This window comes from Sebastes fasciatus, chromosome 21 (genome assembly GCF_043250625.1).
Source record: "Sebastes fasciatus isolate fSebFas1 chromosome 21, fSebFas1.pri, whole genome shotgun sequence".
NCBI classification, from domain to species: Eukaryota; Metazoa; Chordata; class Actinopteri; order Perciformes; family Sebastidae; genus Sebastes; species Sebastes fasciatus.
The window spans coordinates 525859-545968 of record NC_133815.1 but is presented as its reverse complement, the minus strand read 5'-3'; the positions used below and the strand labels follow the sequence as shown (position 1 = coordinate 545968).

The 20110-nt window shown below is 44.3% G+C and overlaps 1 protein-coding gene across 2 annotated transcripts in view; it reads right to left on the bottom strand.

Annotated features, from left to right (window-relative positions):
- Positions 1-19263, bottom strand: part of dipk1c (divergent protein kinase domain 1C) — a 42408-nt gene extending 23145 nt beyond the window's left edge. Inside the window, exons 1-2 of one of the 2 annotated variants that reach the window (XM_074622305.1) lie at positions 18662-19263; positions 11369-12714 (exon numbers count right to left, since the gene is read on the bottom strand). In XM_074622305.1, coding sequence (XP_074478406.1) covers positions 11369-11596 — 228 coding nt within the window. In that variant the 5' untranslated portion in view covers positions 11597-12714; positions 18662-19263. Of the gene's footprint in view, positions 1-11368; positions 12715-17041; positions 17633-18661 lie in introns of those variants that run through there. The other variant, XM_074622306.1, reaches the window with a different exon arrangement.
- Positions 19264-20110: the final 847 nt, after the last annotated feature.

Below are 20110 nucleotides of genomic sequence, written 5' to 3'. Positions count from 1 at the left end.
GTTTAGCCTTTCAAAAACAACACTTCACTTCACTGTGGTCAAGCTCAGCTTTTCTTAGACACAAGTCGGGGGGGCTTTAAGGAAAACGATTTAAAAAGATGCATTTTTTGCTAAATAGCAGCAAAATCTAATGAGATATTCCGTGTCAGATCATATTTGTTGGCGTTTAGCCTTTCAAAAACAACATTTTCACCTCGGTTAAGCTCAGCTTCTCTTAGGCAGGTAGACAGGTTGGGAACCGCCGTTTCATGGGAACAATAAAGACTAATACGGCGATCGTTACTAGTGCAGTCAGAGAAACATCACAGGAAATGAGACTGTAACACGTCTTTTGAACGATTCTGTCATCAGACACGACATCCACCCCCTCCTCTCTGAACAAACCCGTTCATTCTCCTCTGACAGGAATCAAACCTGTGGCCTGCAGCTGTAAATCTCCTGAATGGAGAACACAGATCCAGGATTTACCTGAGGTTCTTCCTCCTGTCGGCTGCAGTCTGGGTTGATTTAAAGAAGCAGCTGCTGACAACATTCAACATCTGCACAGACTCAGCTGTAGAGACGCAGCAGACGCTGTAAATCTGTCAGAACCAGACGGTCACTGACGGAGCAGCTCCTCCGTCCATCAGCCACAGCTGGAGCGCGGTGAGTGCTTGTATGTTAGGTTTTAGTATGTAGTGTGTTTGTAGCTCTCTCTTTGCTGCATGTCATCCCTCTCTCTTCCTTTCATAACAGATAGGGCTGTCAAAGTTAACGCCATAATAACGTTGTTTAAACGTCACTGATTTCTTTAACGCATTAACACAACTTGTGATTTGTAGGTTGTAGATTTCTCAGTTTTAAAGGCCGTGTAAAGGAAAGTCAGATTTGTTCGATTTGTTTCTAAACTCATTCTAAATGTTGGAAAATAACGACTGATAACATGAAAACACTGTGAACGTTGTAGATCTGGATTGTGGAGTTAAAGACCGTTAAACTGTTTTTCGCCAGTTTTGTGTTCAGGATGTTTTAGGCGGGGCTGAAATCATGGCTCGATGACGCACTGGAGTCGTCCTCAACGTAACTCCACCCGTCTTCACAAACCGGGTTTTGGAAAGCCAAAATAGAAACCATGACATTATCAAGAGTTATCGCGGCTGGCTCAGTCGGTAGAGCAAGAAACTTATACTCCCAGGGTCCGGGCGGGCGGGGGGGCTGTAGAGCCACCCTCGCCCCGAGCCTTTCCAAGCCGACCGACCGCCTCGGATGAAATGCGCCCGGCGGGGGGCCAGCCAGCGCTGGGGAGGGGTCCCGCGAGGGGATCCTCCCACACCGAGCGGCCGGCCCTAACCCGCCGAGTTGAATCCCCCCGGGCAGACTGCGCGACGGGGGGCCGTTACCGACCTCACACCGTCCACAGGCTGAGCCTCCATCGGAAGGACTCAGGCCCCCGAGCCACATCGGGTAAGCGGTCTTCAGTACGCCACATTTCCCCACTCTGCCCGTCGGACGGGGATCCGGCTCTTCCCTCTTCACTCGCCGCTACTGGGTGTGGTTTCAGCGACACGCCCCCAGCGTCTCAGAGCAGAGAATACTGATGATTTTATATACTTGGCGATTTTTTTTAATCATTCCAATTTAGCTGGGTGTTTAGTAACACATTTATCTGTGGTGTGACAAACCCAGAATGCAGATTTATTATTACTTTACACGGACTTTAAAGCAGCTGGACTGAAGATACACTGGTATCATAGTAAACTAGAGAACCTGATGAATCCATCGGTACCAACCAGGTCAGACTAGCTGGTCATGAAGGAGGTTAAATAACGCTCCAAACATAACATACATTTTGGCGAGGAAAGACTGTCAGCTGTAGATAATGAATTCAGTCCTGGCTGTTCTCTGGTGAATGACTCTCTTTTGGAGTCTGAGGCTCATGAAACTCCGTCAGAACATGAAACATGCTGTAAACTCTGACTTCAACACCTGGAGGGTCATCAGGGCGTTTTAGTTTACCCGTCGGCGGTGTGTTACGCTCCGCCAGCCTCCGGCGTCTAAATGCTGTGTTTTGTGTCATTCCTGAGAGACGGGAGTGAAGTCTGAGACGACCTCTCTGTCGGCCTCCTCGGGGCGTGTTTGTTTTGAGTGTCGGGACCTCCTCACTGTTATGAAGGTAATGAAGGGACGTTCCCTCTCACGGTTTAAGAGTTTTCAGTTCCTACATGAGGTTAAGGCTCTGAACGCCCTCACAGGTGTGTTCAGGTGGTTGATGAGACGTCTGCTCAGGGTGAAGGTGGGTGGAGTTACAGAGGGGGTTACCCGACCACATGGACTAATAAGAATGGGTGCACTTCAATGTCCGACTCAAACTAGAGCTGTCAAAGTTAACGCATTAATAACACTATTAACCAGCAACCCCAAAATATAAAGAATAAAGACATGTCCCTCACAGATTAGTGTTTTAATTTATAATGTTTTATACTTCTGGTGAATATAATCCATCAATCTGATTTCCATAGATGTATTTTGTATATACCGCCATACCATAACGTTACCACCGTATCATAACGTTACCTCCATACCATAACGTTACCACCATACCATAACGTTACCACCGTATCATAACGTTACCACCATACCATAACGTTACCACCATACCATAACGTTACCGCCATACCATAACGTTACCGCCATACCATAACGTTACCGCCATACCATAACGTTACCTCCATACCATAACGTTACCTCCATACCATAACGTTACCACCGTATCATAACGTTACCGCCATACCATAACGTTACCACCGTATCATAACGTTACCGCCATACCATAACGTTACCACCGTATCATAACGTTACCACCATACCATAACGTTACCACCATACCATAACGTTACCTCCATACCATAACGTTACCTCCATACCATAACGTTACCACCATACCATAACGTTACCTCCATACCATAACGTTACTTCCATACCATAACGTTACCTCCATACCATAACGTTACCTCCATACCATAACGTTACCACCATACCATAACGTTACCTCCATACCATAACATTACCTCCATACCATAACATTACACCATACCATAACGTTACCTCCATACCATAACGTTACCACCATACCATAACATTACCTCCATACCATAACATTACACCATACCATAACGTTACCTCCATACCATAACGTTACCACCATACCATAACGTTACCTCCATACCATAACGTTACCTCCATACCATAACGTTACCTCCATACCATAACGTTACCTCCATACCATAACGTTACCACCATACCATAACGTTACCTCCATACCATAACGTTACTTCCATACCATAACGTTACCTCCATACCATAACGTTACCACCATACCATAACGTTACCACCATACCATAACGTTACCTCCATACCATAACGTTACCTCCATACCATAACGTTACCACCATACCATAACGTTACCACCATACCATAACGTTACCTCCATACCATAACGTTACCACCATACCATAACGTTACCACCATACCATAACGTTACCTCCATACCATAACGTTACCTCCATACCATAACGTTACCACCATACCATAACATTACCTCCATACCATAACATTACACCATACCATAACGTTACCTCCATACCATAACGTTACCTCCATACCATAACGTTACCTCCATACCATAACGTTACCTCCATACCATAACGTTACCACCATACCATAACGTTACCTCCATACCATAACGTTACCTCCATACCATAACGTTACCTCCATACCATAACGTTACCTCCATACCATAACGTTACCTCCATACCATAACGTTACCTCCATACCATAACGTTACCTCCATACCATAACATTACCTCCATACCATAACATTACACCATACCATAACGTTACCGCCATACCATAACGTTACCTCCATACCATAACGTTACCTCCATACCATAACGTTACCTCCATACCATAACGTTACCTCCATACCATAACATTACCTCCATACCATAACATTACACCATACCATAACGTTACCGCCATACCATAACGTTACCTCCATACCATAACGTTACCGCCATACCATAACGTTACCTCCATACCATAACGTTACCGCCATACCATAACGTTACCTCCATACCATAACGTTACCTCCATACCATAACGTTACCACCATACCATAACGTTACCTCCATACCATAACGTTACCACCATACCATAACGTTACCTCCATACCATAACGTTACCACCATACCATAACGTTAACACCATAAAATAACGTTACCTCCATACCATAACGTTACCTCCATACCATAACGTTAACACCATAAAATAACGTTACCTCCATACCATAACGTTACCTCCATACCATAACGTTACCTCCATACCATAACGTTTCCTGCTAACTTTATCGCACTTTTTTTCGGATATTTTGCAGACATTTTTTTTCCTTTTTGGACATTTTTCAGACTTTAATTCAGACATATTTCTGACTTTTGTCGGACATTTTTTGGGCCATATTTCAGACATAATTTGGCATTTTTTCGGAAGTATTTCAGACATTTTTTTTATACATTTTCTGGCCTTTTCTTTTAAGATTTTTTTTTGGACATATTTAATTTTTTTTCGGACTTTTTTCATCCTTATTTTTCGGACACATTTTGATCTTTTTTAGAAGTTAGCATGCAGCTTTAGCTCTGCTCTGTGTAGTTCTGCTTTTCTTGCAATGTGTGAAACCCAAAGTGTTTCCATCCTTTACTGGATGTGTAGTGTTTACCACGCTGGATTTAACATGGGAGGGTGCAGGTCGTATCCACGACGACCCTCCAACGTTTTACACTCTCTGAGGTTTGTTTTGGTTGACGGATACGGAACGGATATGACGTCACGTTACTCAGACTACCACAATAAAAGCGTTATCTTCCTTCTACCTCCACATAGACTCAGATGAAGCAGATATATCCATTCAGGCGCTAAAATATCGTAAAAATTGCGATACATAATCGAATCCATTTTTGTCCCACCCCTAATAAACAGGCTGTTAGCCACTTACAGACGGAGCTCTCTCACGTCCCTGTAAAGGAACATTAAAAACAGAGCATGGCCATAAAAAATGTAGCATCGGGCCATAAATAGTCAGAGGAATGCCAGAGACATGTAGGGACAGGGTGAGACCATGCAACAGATCACACAGTAGACCATAAATAGTCAGAGCAACATACAACAGAAACCATGTGTGCAGAGCTGACGACAATGAGTAATCTGACATGAAGAAGTCAGTGGATTACAAACCCTCACACAGTTTATATGAGACCGAACAGCAGCGTGACCGGCGTTTATACACGGTAGGACTGAAGGAAGTTAATTCAATAACCCCCCCGAGACCCGCGACCCCGACCGACTTTACTGTCTTTCAGAGGCTGTAGCGGGTTCAGTTGAGCTAGAGAGAAAGATACCATCTGAAACTTTAGCTAAGTACGTAAACTAAATAAAACATGTACGGAAACAAATACGGAAAACACAAACGTCAAGAAAACAACACGTTGATAATCGTCACTAACGTAAATACTATTATCATTTAACTATTTTAATCTTTTGGCAGCCCTAGTTATAGTGCTTCTTATCACTTGTATGTGTTAACAGGCCGGTCCTGACATTACATACATACTTACATTCGGTCTTCAACCGACGCTGACTCATGTGACATCACGTGAGGCCGTTTATCACACAGCTCCCTCTGGAGAGGCTTCATATTATACTTTACTACTACGACCGCTGGAGTTCTCCTTTAACTCTGGATCATTCTCTATTCTTCTGTTTTTTTTACCCTCTGAACAAACAAACATTTCAGTGTCGTGGTGACAGACAGCAACATACAAACGCTGTTGTTGTTGTTAGAGAAACCATTTAATCAAACTCTCACAGAGACTCAGAGAGAAATCCATTTTCCATCACGGAGGCTGTGACGTCACCCTCCGTCCTGATATTAAAGCTCTCACAGATCCAAAGTGGAAACTGATGAAATCCCAAATAAACAGGGAGATCCAAAGTCAACAAACAGTGCATGTTTGCTGCTGTTTTGCTCCATCCATCACGTTGTTTGAAAGGTTTCAGCTCTTGGAGGTTCGGAGGACGGAGGCCAACGAGACATTTTGTGTTTCCAGGAGCTAATTTGGATCTGAAGATGGCAGTAATTCAGGACAGATGCACTCCTGCTTCTCCCCAAAAAAACACCACACAGCTCTGCAAATCTGTTAAAGACGGAGAGCTCTACAAACAGAACCTCACGTCGGGCCGGCGTGACTGACGGGTAATCCTGCTGTTGTCGCCTCGAGTTAGCAGATCACCGCGGCGATCCTCTGAGCGGCCGAGGTTCAGGCTCGTCTCAGGTGTTGTAGCTTCCTGAGGGCTCGTCCCTCCACTCTCAGACCTTTCAACCTGCCTTTGAAGCTGCAGATCCAACAGCGAGAGCGTCTCAGAGGAGCACCTGAAGCTCTTTGGGTGAAAGATTTCACTCACATACATACAGGTGATGAATCATCATCATCCAGGAGGCTCATTAAACAACAACAGTCTAACGGCAGCTCCTGAAATATCACACAATCTGATCTCTTTGATTAGTTTACATGAATTTACCTTTTTTTATTCGTGACGCTCAGCACGACTTTCAACAACGTGTTTTCCGTGCTTTTTGAATATCCAGCAACACGTGACTCACATGTCAATTTCCAATCCAGTCTTTTCAAAATAAAACTACTTAGTTAGGTTTAGGAAAAGATCGACTTGGTTAGGTTTAGGTAAAGATCAACTTGGTTAGGTTTAGGTAAAGATCGACTTGGTTAGGTTTAGGTAAAGATTGACTTGGTTAGGTTTAGGCAACAAACCACTTGGTTAGGTTTAGGAAAAGATGGTGGTTTGGATTAGTTAAACAAAGGAATGCTGTCAGAATGCTGTTTTCAGACCCGCCCCGACCTCCTCCCTATACGGCGTTCTTTATACTTCCGGGTTCACGATTACATACGAACTGATTTCATGCTGACCATCATGAAAACAAATGTTAAATTCATGTCTGGGTAAACGGATCAGTAACTGGGCGGTATTAAAACAGTAGAGAGCAGGTTTTCATGAGCAGGAGGAGCGAGCCAGCTACCCCTCAGCTTTTTACGAGGACTCGTTGAGGATAATTTGCTTCATTTGGCGTATCGTTCCACCGACCTCTAACTGGAACAACATGTTGAATGTGATGAGCTCACCTTTATGTCGGAGCACAGCAGACGCTGCTTTCAAAGCCAGGATTTTAATGTTTGCTTCCAGACTTCTGAATGTTCAGTGATTCTGGTCTGGTGTTCTGCTCATTGATCTCTTCTCCTAACCCTGACCCGCCGGATGGTTTGTTACACAGAACCATCCGAGAACACGTCACTTGAAACTGTTTTTATGCCAATCACATTCAGTTTTAAAATAAGTAAATGCATACATTTACATAAAGCAGCATATTTGTCCACCCCCATGTTGATAAGAGTATTAAATACTTGACTAATCTCCCTTTAAGGTTCATTTTGAACAGATAAAAATGTGTGATTAATTAGCGATTAATCATGATTAAATATTTGAATCGATTGACAGCCCTGATTTCATATTGTATTTCATTCCCATGCTGCTGCTCAGAGTAATCACAGTGAGCGTCTCTTCTGCCGACAGCGCCGGGTCTCCCTCTCCAGCAAAACTCTCTGATTTTATTCTGCCGGCATTCGTTAAAGTTCATTTAGGTTTAGACATGAAAACTACAATAGTCATAATTCACACGGCTGCAGGAGGAACATGTAAACAGAGGAGGTGTTTAAACATTTAACGTTGTCTTTCATCATTCATGCGATACTATGAGAGAGAGATTAAACGGAGGACACTGAGGTAGAGACGAATGAGAAAGAAACAAAGAAAAGACTGACAAAGGAAGGACACGAGGACAATAAGAGACATAAAGCTGGATGAGAGAGATGAGAAGAAGAAGAAGGAGGGATAAGAAAGAAAGAAACGCAGTGACAAGAGGAGAAAATGAAACTTGAACTAGAGAACAAAGAAGGAGAGAGAGAGAGTCTTGTTATCAGTGTTTACCCATAGTGCACCAGTAGATGCTGCAGCAGATAACACAGCAGGCCATTAAAAGCTATTGACCTCTGGCCGGTTATCTCCTCCCGCCTGCCTGTTTACTGGACGCGTCTGACTGATGAGCGGCGGCGGCGACGGCATTCACAGAGACAGTCGATGAGAGACGCAGCTCGTCCTCCAGACGAGGGCGACTGGAAACTTATTTCTTTCCAAATCATCATCAGTTTTTAGATTGATCTCCTTCCTCCTCTCCGGGCAGAGAATCAGCCTGCAGAGACTTTCAACCTGCTGCAGACCTACAGAGCCAGCTGGATGTCTGTCTCCGGACCTGTCTAGGTCTACTAGTCTCCTAGCGGAGAGGAGTGAGGCAGAGGGACGTGACCCAGCGCTGTCCTCTGTTGGGCTCATTTCCTAAAGCATGGTGGAATTAGCAAGGTAGCTAGCTAACTAGTACTATTGTTACCCTTAAAGTACGGTGACCAGACTGTCCCGGTTTTCCTGGGACTGTCCCGGTTTTCAAGCTAGGTGTCCCGAGTCCCGACAGATATCTGTAAAACACTCAAATATCCTGGTTTTCACCACAATTAAAATAATAACATCATACTTACAGAGACGTTTATCATGTTGCACTCATTCATTAATTTGTTCGCATAAGATAAATATACAGAGAGGCAGCACAGCGCACCGCTGCAGTCTCTATAGAGAGTGATGCTGCACGCTGTCAAGCCTCTATTACGAACAGACGCAACAGATATCCGCTGATTCCATTTAGTGCAGTGTTGAACCACAGAACCCTCCGTGCTTACGTGCACATCAAACGTGTCGTTGTGATGAATTATTCTACACAGTTCCTTCTGCGCATCGACAGGCATTTCACTCCGATTATAACTCCATCAGGACCGTCCGTCCTGTCAGTCTTTCACCCAGACGGTGTCTCCATCCTGGACAAAATGTCCTCTGAGCTCCACAATGTTTATTATAATAGTCTACAGGTAGATGTGAGGCTGTGGCGAGCAACATGATGTGATAGAGATTGTTTGGGTTCAAAACTAAAGTTGAAAAATTATTTCCTTAGTCCCAGATAGGGGAAACTCTCTACGGGACTCCCAAACTGTCAGTGTGTCATGACGGGGATAGCCTGTGATTAAAGGGGGAGAAAGTAGAGAATGCGATAAATCATGACTGTCACAGTCTCTAATGCTCCGCCCCCCCCCCCTGTAATAACGCCTTCTTTCTGATCCCACTCCGTGCTCAAATACACCACAGGTGGGCCACGTTAGCCATCCTGATGAAAACGCCTATGGTGCATGCAAGTGTGGTACACTCAATGGTCCCGGTTTGGGGGTTTGAAAATATGGTCACCCTTAAAATGCACTTAAAACTATACTTTTATTAACTACTGTAAAAAGTGGGCCAGTTTAGTCCCAAGAAGTATTGAAGTAATACACTTACAAGTATACTACTAGCTCATTGATATTAGTATACTTACTACATAAAGTATACTCAGGGAAACATACTCGAACTTTACTTAAGTATACTTCATAAAATAAAGTTGAAGTATAGCCTACTGCTTTTTCTAGTGGCATGTAGTACTTTCACCCCGCGGTACGTTGCAGATAGATTAACGGCGACATCGTTTTTCACCGAGAGCGGCAGACGTGCATGAGCCGGTCCTGAGCACATCCTTTAGGAAGAGTCCTCGTGGTTGCTTGTGATACTAGAGATTAGTCATCTGTGTGTGGCATGATACTGTATGTCAACCTTCTGAGCATGATGTAAAGACTCAGGTCAGGGAGAGGGCACAAGCATCATCCGTATTTTAGACAAAGGCTAGCACTGTTGTTTAATGCATCGTAAGCTGCAGGACGTACAGAGTAAAACTGGTTGCACATTGCACAGTTATGAGCAATCAGCCTTGTATGAGCAGCACAGGAGCTCATCATGTGGGTTCTTTGTCCTCAGAGCGCTATAAAGGTGTATGTCTGATCTAGAGAGACACCCCCCCTCTCTCCTATTGTAATCACAATATGATCGTTTTACTTTAAACCCATCAGTGTTTATTTCAACATAAAGAAGACGCCACACTAGAAGACAAAAGCGACATGGAGGTGAGGTTCCTGCTTTCTGGGAAGTGTTTTAAAACTGTGTCTTTTCATGTGTTACAAGAGATTAGATGAGAGTGTCTCAGTGTAGCATGAAGCCAAAATGTCTCGACTTCCGTCTGGAAAAGTATCTCGTGCACGTGGGACATGCGCAGTAGTGTCCGCTCGGTCACATGACTTGGTCACGGGGTCCCAACGTCACGTCGTCGTCACAGCTTGGCGCTCCAGCCTCGGTCTGGGTCTCATTCACATGAACGGAGGAAGGGAAATAACTCTGGATTCAGCTATTAGTGCGTTTTACAACTTTAAAAACCTGATGAGTTAAATAAGGACTATTAGAGTGTTCGTACTGGGGAGTTGATTCACCTCAAAATAAATGATCCTCTGAGTTACAGACGTCTCTTTCCCAATGGAAGTCTATGGGAAAAAGTATTTTTGGGCCCAATGCATCACGTGACGGACACGGAAGTTGTAGTACCGCCGTTTGGCCACTCCGACAGTCTGGATCAACGACCGGCGCTCTTCCTGGAGGCTTGGTCCATGTACACCGCCGCCTCTATTTGTTTAGACGTTCCAGCAGACAGGATGACTCAGATGATGAAGGCAGCACATTTCTGTCTTGTCAGCATTGTGACCCGTACAGACCTCTGCTAGCAAACGAGCTTTACCTGCCTCGGAGCTGTCAAACTAATCTTTTATTGACAACTGTCAACAGACAGAACGATCCTCAGAGGTCGACAGGACGTGATACTTTCTATTTCACACGTACAGCGTGATCACGCAGGTCGTGGCTGACGATTGGACCTTACAGTGTGAGCACATAAATCGTGAGCTTTGGCTTTACATCACAAACGATCTACTCATACAGTCAGAGTAGGAAGTACACAACAACATTTCTAACATCGTACAGTGTATGCCCAGCTTTAGAGTTGGTTTGTTAAATGTACGTCTGGTTAACAGTTCTCCTGTGGGAACCATCCAGGACTGTCTTCCACTACTTTTTTTAGGTCAAGAAAGAAACAATAATATCTACAGGTGTAACAGTGAGTTAACTCTTTAACAAGAACTAGCTTGTAAACTGACTTCAGGTGTGTTCCTCTTCATCTATCAGCTTTACTGCACAGTCACGGTCTCCAGAATCATCCTTTAACATCAGTGCCTGTAATAACGACGGTCTGACTCACCAGTCTCTGCAGGATCCTCTTGCTCTTGTCGTCGGTGCAGTAGTCGGACAGGATGCTCCTGTGGACCAGAACCAGGCCGTTCAGGAACAACCAGGAGCCGAACCAGAGCAGAGCGAATACCAGGGTCCCCCGACGGGACCACAGCCTGAGGCCCAGCCACCGGAGCAGGCACAGCCCGCCGCCGCCGCCGCGACCCCCTCCACCCGACACCAGCCCTCCGGGGAGCATGACTGCACAAAATGTGTCCCAGGTCTTCTGAATCGTGTGCTAAAAAGTGGTCCGACTAAAGACGGACGTCGCAGAGCTCCAGATTCTAGAAAAATATCGTGCACAAAAAATAATCTATAACCTCAAGAAAAAGTGTTTGAAAATGTTAAATAATCTCCTTTAAAAAATTGCAAGTAGGACAGAAAGGAGAGTAAATACTTAATCATACTTAAATTCAAAAAGAGTAAACGTGTGTTAAAAAAATAAAGGATTATATCGTCAGCGTATCTTGCTACACCAGTAAGGAACCAGATTTTCATTGTGCCTTCATATCTCCCATGATGCTCTGCAGCCAGTTAAGGTGGAACGGCAGTAATCCAAGATCCAAGAAATTTGTGTTGAATGATGAAAAGTATCCACATCATCAAAGCCCGCTTCTCAGTTTCTCCTCGACGTCAGGAAAACTCACAAGAACTGGAGGACTGATGAAACACAGACGAGCCCAAATAGTTCAGCAGAAGAAGAGAGCAGTGCGTAATTACCCAATTAGAGCAGCACGCTCCAGTCGCCGGGTCCGACCTCCAGCTTCGCTCTGCAGCTACTCCATGAGATGTCTCTTCGTATCCGACCGGTCGATTTATTTTCCTCACGGCGAATCAACAAATGTTGAGCAACAGGAAATAACGCCGAAGCAGCCGAGTCGCCGTCGCACTGTGTTGATGTGGGTGATGTGGGTGATGTGGGCCCGTCTGCAGCGCAGTGTGGCATCCGGACACACGAGCATGCAACATGCAAAGCACACACACTCTCTCATGCACGCTAACACGCTCTCTCTTCAGCATGCACACACACACTCCCTGCGATGCCGTCCTCGTGGCGTCTGTAGTTTCTGCAGTCCTCTTGAACATCGAGCTCGGACCAAAATGTCCCTGAAATCCTTCACAGGGAACAAACTTCAAAACATCCAACAGAAGAAAGTCTTCGTATCGGAGAAAGCTGGAAAATGTCCTTGATATTGGAGTTCCTTAATGAGCGCCTGACAAGAAAAATAGAGCCAGAAACGTTTCCTTGATGTCAGAAAACAGGAAAAACACTTTGTTGGTGGTGTTCTGATGTCTGAACGTCGTTGACAGAAAGATCTGTGGCGAGAGAAGAAAGAGGGAACTGATGTCAGTGCTTTTACTCAGATGGACTTTTCAGTCTTTTGCTCTAAAAAACAATAACTTTATTATTAATCAGTGATTTCACTCAGCAATTAACACTCAGAGAAACTTTGCTGATCAAAGTTTTCTTTTCATGAACTCAAGCGTCAATTTTTATTGAGTGTTACAACTCTGAAAGCAGAACTGTGATATTTGATCATCTCTCGGACTCTCTGGTTTCGTGGCGTGTTGAAGGCGTCCTCGCTAACTCTTGTTCCTGAAGTTGGTGAAGGGTTCAGGAGAGGAGAGCAGCTCTGAAAGCTCTCTGATTTCTCCTCTGATGTTCTTGTTGAAAAAGCTAATTATCTGCTCTATCTGCAGGGTCAGTCCAGGGTTTCTCACAGCAGGAGTTTAGCTTGTAGACTCCAAGAGAAAACGTCTCAGTCACTGCAACCCGTCACATACGGACGCTTGATCAGGACCCCTTGGCGTCACTGTGGTCAACGTATCATCACACAACGGTTCGTCTGATATCTTGTGAAAAGTTACTCTTACATTTTTCGTGCGTTCTCCTACGAATGTCCAGCAACACGTGTCAATTTACCCTCGTTACATGCATACAGTCTTTTCAAAATAAACTTCCATCTTCACAGGAAATGTGAATTACACGATAATTTGTAAGTCATTTTGTGTGCAATAACAACGCCTTGCTTTTGACCTGTCTTGTGTACGCCAGGAGACCGGTGTTCAAAGTTTTGTTGAGTTATTTTTTGTGACGTGTTTTCTGTACTTCTCCTACGTTGTTTACGTACGTGATTTACCTAGTTTACGCACTTTTTTTAAGCCCAGCCATGATGTTTTTTGTTGCCTAAACATAACCGCGACCATTTCACGGTAACGACGTGCCGTTAAACGACACGCGAAAAGCCTAAAATACGTTATCATGACATGCGGAATGTCCTTAAAATGTCGTGCTTTTTATACACCTTCCATGAGATCGGGTTGGTTTGTTACGTAACTTCCAACGTGTTTCCGTACTTGTGTTACGTTGTTTACGTACGTGTTTTACTGAGTTTACGTACTTATTTTAAGCCCAACCATATCGTTATTCCTAAACCTAACTAAGTGGTTTTGTTGCCTAAACATAACCATTTCACGGTAACGACGTGCCGTTAAACGACACTCGAAAAGCCTAAAATACGTTATCATGGCATGCGGAATGTCCTTAAAATGTCGTGCTTTTTATACACCTTCCATGAGATCGGGTTGGTTTGTTACGTAACTTCAGTTAAGTAAGTATTTTAAGTAAGTTAAGTACTTTACGTAACATACTTGCGTAACTTAAAATAAATCAACGTTGACCTCTGGCCTCACACGGGGCACCAATATGGGTCTCCTGGTGAAAGTCTGCTGTTTTTAGACCCGTCCATCCGCCCCGACCTCCTCCCTACACGCCGTTTGTCGCTCTTTATGCTACATCACCTGACTTCCAGAGCAGCCGTCCTGGTAATCAATTCATTCTGGTTTTTACTGGTCTGAATCTGAAGAACAAACACCTTAATTCTCAAACAAGCAGCTCTGGGAGTCCATCAGACCAGTAGAGATGTTTTCTATCCTGCTGCAGCTATAAAGACTTTGCCTGAAACATCCAAAAACTCTGCTGTCCAATTATTTAGCCCTCATTACAGCTTCCTGATGTGGTTGTGGTTCCTCTCTCTGAAGCATCCAAACCATGAACGGAGGAGAAAAAAAGCTCTTAAACTACCGCACCTGGAAAACACAAAGAGACTTGCCAGAAGTCCTCCCCGCTGTCGCCTGTCGCACAGAGACTCTAACTAAGTCCTCACATCCTAAAGGGAAGTAAAAAGCAGCAGAGGTTCGGTCATCTGCTGCTTCTCAGAGTATCAGTGTTTCCTGTTGATGGGAACGTGGGTGGTGAGAGGCGACGGCTGCTGCAGCTGTTCTCAAACTGCTCCCAGGAGATAAAAACACAGATTAGCTGCTATTCACAGGATCTTACAGGTTTGATTCATGCAGCATGTGTAGTCGCGTCGTAGTATGAGTGAATAGTTTTCCCTGGCTGGGCGTTGCTCATAGGGGGAGACAGTTTCTGCCACACCAGGATCTCTCTTTCTGGCTGTCGGTGCTTAAACCAGCGGTCAGCAGCTTGCAGCTCTTCAGCTCCTCTCCAGAGGCTCCCTGTGGACCTTTAATAACTGATCTCTGTTTACATTTTCAATTGTATTTATCATTGTTGTAGGTCTATGGTACGACGGTACGACGGAGTATTAGAGAATAAAGTCGTAATATTACGAGAATAAAGTCAGAAGGTTACGAGAAAAAAAGTCGTAATATTATAAAGTAATAATTTTACATGTTATTTTCTTTATTTCTCAATAAGTTCTGACTTTATTCTGTAAATCTCAGATGTTTTTTCCCTCAATGTGGCCCTAATACTCCGTAGTACATTGTCTCTTTGGCCCTCACTGCATTAGACTTATACACTATATACTTAAACTATAAACTGTGTTACCTTCATCACAATGATCACATGTTTTGCGGCTCCAGACAGATTTTTTTTTTTTTTTTGCCTAAAACGGCTCTTTTGATAGTAAAGGTTGCCGACCCCTGACATAAACAGAACCATAAAACAAGTGTAATAATGCTGCCAGCGGATGTTGTATTGCAAGATATTTTGGCAAATGATACTAGAAGGGCACTCGGAGACCTCCGTCCAAGGCCGTTCCCATGAATGTAAAATGATGCCTGTATCCGCCCCGTGGTTCTAATCCACTCCAAACTGTGTTGGGTTCTTTCTCAGCCCGTGCTACACCCTTCCATCAAGTTTCATAAAAATCGTGTCTGTAGTTTTTCTGTAATCCTGCTGACAAACAGACAAACTAACTGAACAGGAAACACAACCTCTTGGTGCAGGGAGCATTCTGTCAATGAACATTTTACTGATGTTATAAACGCTTTAGTGACTTCCTCAACATGCCGATAGAAAACAACGACGTCAAGTTTCTTCAAAACATATTTACTGTTGTAAATTAGTTTAACGCCACTAAATTCTTTAATGCAACTTGTGTTTTTTAGGTTGTAGCGGCTCCGTCTTAAAGCTAGAGTGAAGATCCTGGTATCATCTGAAACTCTAAAACCTGATGAATCCATCGGTACCAACCAGGTCATAGTAGTGTGTCGTGAAGGAGGTTAAATAACGCTCCAAATGGTCATGTCCATTTTCAAAGGGTCCCTTGACCTCTGACCTCCAGATGTGTGAATGTAAATGGGTTCTATGGGTACCCACGAGTCTCCCCTTTACAGACATGCCCACTTTATGATAATCACATGCAGTTTGGGGCAAGTCATAGTCAAGTCAGCACACTGACACACTGACAGCTGTTGTTGCCTGTTGGGCTGCAGTTTGACATGTTATGATTGGAGCATATTGTTTTATGCTAAATGCAGTACCTGTGAGGGTTTCTGGATCAATATCTGTCATTGTTTTGTGTTGTTCATTGATTTACAATAATAAATATATACACACATTTGCATAAAGCAGCATATTTGTCCACTCCCATGTTGATAAGAGGATTAAATACTGGACTAATCTCCCTTTAAGGTGAACAGATACAAAAATGTGTGATTCATTACAGATTAACTTTGGACAATCATACAATTAATCATGATTAAATATTTTAATTGATTCTAGTATTAACTCATGTCTATGGTGGGCGGATTGATCGATAGTACAGATACCGACGTCTGGTTTTGATTCTTACATCAATAGGATCAGTACAGAAGGGATCCGTTTCTCTCTTCAACACGTACACTAATAAATAAGATCTTTTTCTTTAACGTGATTAATTAACGGTGGAAAGCGACATGAAAGTGCATAAGCTGCTTTTAATTATAAATAAGTATTGGTACGGGCGATTCTGACCCTGTATTACTTGTTATCGGATCAACACCAAATTTGTCCAGTAGTGCCCGCCCTTAATGTCTCGGAGACGAGGTCGGTAGTCTACACATTTACCATATGTGGGACCGCAACCGCTTCTTCAATTACAGTTATTGAACTAGTTAAATGTGTCCCAGATCTCCCAGTTGTCTGGTTTTAACTCAGACTTTTAGTCGGTGTGCACGAGCCGTCCGCTGCTTCTCATCAGCTCCTTGATGAAGATTCAAATTAAGCTGCAAAATGATTTTCCACCTGGATCAGAGTCAAATCAGACCGTAGCCGCCGGCGGTCGCTCAGACGCAACAGGTGCCAAAACCCTCAAATAACCCTCCCGATCTCCTGCAGGCGGTTAGTTTCACTCACCGAGTCCTGTTAGTCCCTGAAGCCGGTCTGTGCAGCGGCGTCGCTAAGAAGGAACGCAACAGGAGCCAGTTAACCTGCAGTTAACCTCCTCACCGTCACCTTTTACCTTCTCTACAAAACCTACAGCAGACCGTCCAAGTCCTGGAGCTGCAGCGGCGGCTGCTGGAGCCGTCCTGCATCTCTGAAATGTTAAAAGGGGGTCCGCGAGAGTCTGGCGGGCGACCGCAGGACTATAACCGTTACAGTTAACCCCTCGCAGTCTTCGCAGAGGATTCAGCAGACGGTGTTTTTAGTAGAAGTCTCATGGGACGCTGGAGAGACCGAGATCCAGGAGAAGGACTAAACTATTAATCTCACTTTAATGGCAAAACCTTAAAAGCAGAAGAGGTTCTGTAATCCAGACACCGACAGGTCTGTTAACGTCCTCGAAACTCCTCACCAGCCAAGAGACTAAAGTCAAAACTAGGGCTGTCAAACCATTCAAATACTTAATCGCAAATTAATCGCACATTTTGAATCCGTTCAAAATGAACCTTAAAGGGAGATTAGTCCAGTATTTAATATTTATATTTATATTTATTTAATATTCTATATTTATTATTGTAAATCAATTCACAACACAAATCAATGACAGATATTGACCAGAAACCCTCACAGGTACTGCATTTAGCATAAAACAATATGCTCCAATCATAACATGTCAAACTGCAGCCCAACAGGCAACAACAGCTGTCAGTGTGTCAGTGTGCTGACTTGACTATGACTTGCCCCAAACTGCATGTGATTATCATAAAGTGGGCATGTCTGTAAAGGGGAGACTCGTGGGTACCCATAGAACCCATTTACATTCACTGATCTGGAGGTCAGAGGTCAAGGGACCCCTTTGAACATGGACATGACAGTTTTTCCTAATCAAAATGTAGTGTAAGTTTGCAGCGTTATTTAACCTCCTTCATGACCAGCTAGTATGACATGGTTGGTACCGATGGATTCATCAGGTTTAATAGTTTACTATGATACCAGTATCTTCACTCTAGCTTTAAAACTGAGCCGCTACAACCTCTGAAATTGCGTTAATACGTTAAAGAAATTAGTGACGTTACAATGAATTTGCGTGAACGCGTTAACTCTGACAGCCCTAATATAATATATTTGAATATATTTCTCCCTGATGGTCTGGGTAATACGCTAAATTTAGTCGCTATTTAGAAATAAAAATGGAAAGTAGCAGAAAGTTACATCCATTACATGCTATTTATGGTGAAATATTACAGTTTGCAAACCCAGCACGGCGGCATAAATACCCCACAATGTGATGCGGTAGTGTACGTATAAGTCTTCACTTTGCTGTTTGAGGTCAGAGGTCAAGGGACTCCTTTGCTAGTATGACATGGTTGGTACCGATGGAGTCATCAGGTTTTATAGTTTACTATGATACCAGTATCGTCACTCTGGCTTTAAAACTGAGCCGCTACAACCTCTGGAATACGTTAAAGAAATTAGTGACGTTAAATGGCGTTAACTTTGACAGCCTTAGTAAAAACCTAAAGATTGATTTCCCTCTGATGTTGTAATAAACACAAAAAAAAACTCCCAAAAAAGTGAAATGTGACGGCTCACCGACAGCAGATAGTTGATGCTATGTGTCTCTCAGATCCTTAATCTTTCTTTTGAAGTGATGAAATACTTTTGTCTGTAAAGTCCGGATGATTAAACTCTCTGATTTTCCGCGAGGTGATGATTAAAACTCCCAAAAGAAATGTCTCAACTGAAGGATTGTGAGCAGGTGTTCAGATCCAGATACCTTCCACTGTTTGTCTGCAAAGTCCAGATGACTAAAACTTCTTCCTTTGGTGGTTTGTAATCCTCCAACTGGTGGGTCCTTTGGTTGGAATAACGCAGACGTCTAACTCTCTGAAACCTGCTTAAACCAACCACCAGGTCTGCAGAGAGTCTGTCTGCGGGTCCTCCTGACATCAGCTGGAGGAGCAGGTCTCCGTCCGTTAAGATGCTGGCGGCTCTGGTTTCTCCTCGCTGTGCTGCTGCCGTTGCCGCTGCCTCGCTCTCCCTACGTCTGACTGCCTGGCTATGGAAGTGTGTGTGTGTGTGTGTGTGTGTGTGTGTGTGTGTGTGTGTGTGAGAAAGAGTGTGTGTTCAGGCTTGTTCGTTCAGCCCCATTCCTTCCTCCCTTCAGTCTGCTGCTGCACTCCCTGCTTTTTCCTTTCCTACCAAATCTGAGTGTGCATTTGTGTGTGTGTGTGTGTGTGTGTGGGTGCGTTTTACCCACCTTGTGGGGACATAAACCTGTTTGCACGGTCACATTGCGGGGACTCGCCTTCCAAATGGGGGAAAAAAATGTCAGCAGCCGGCGTTTGCATTCACAGCGAGTGATCTGACGTAAACATTACTTTAACGAAGAGGAGTCAAAACTCAACAGCTCAGATCATGTTCCTGATGTTCACCTGAACTTAGTTTACTCACTTCCTCCTCTTCATCGCCTTTAACAATAATAAGGCAGCTATGAGATCTCCTCCATCTCATTTAGTCCGTGGCAACATGATGCTCCTCTCCCCGTGACGGGATCCTCTTGCCCAGCAGCTCCTCACACTTTAAGACCACAAGCTAACAGGGCCGGTTCCAGCTAGCGGGGCCAGTTCCAGCTAGCGGGGCCGGTTCCAGCTAGCGGGGGCCGGTTCCAGCTAGCGGGGTCAGTTCCAGCTAGCGGGGGCCGGTTCCAGCTAGCGGGGTCGGTTCCAGCTAGCGGGGTCGGTTCCAGCTAGCGGGGTCGGTTCCAGCTAGCGGGGGCCGGTTCCAGCTAGCGGGGCCGGTTCCAGCTAGCGGGGTCGGTTCCAGCTAGCGGGGGCCGGTTCCAGCTAGCGGGGTCGGTTCCAGCTAGTGGGGCCGGTACCAGTAGCAGGGACGGTTCCAGCTAGCGGGGCCGGTTCCAGCTAGCGGGGCCGGTTCCAGCTAGCGGGGACGGTTCCAGCTAGCGGGGCCTTAACTTTTAAACTTTTAAACTTTTAAACTTAATTATTTTTGTTTATAGCTTATTTTGTAAATTGTACATTT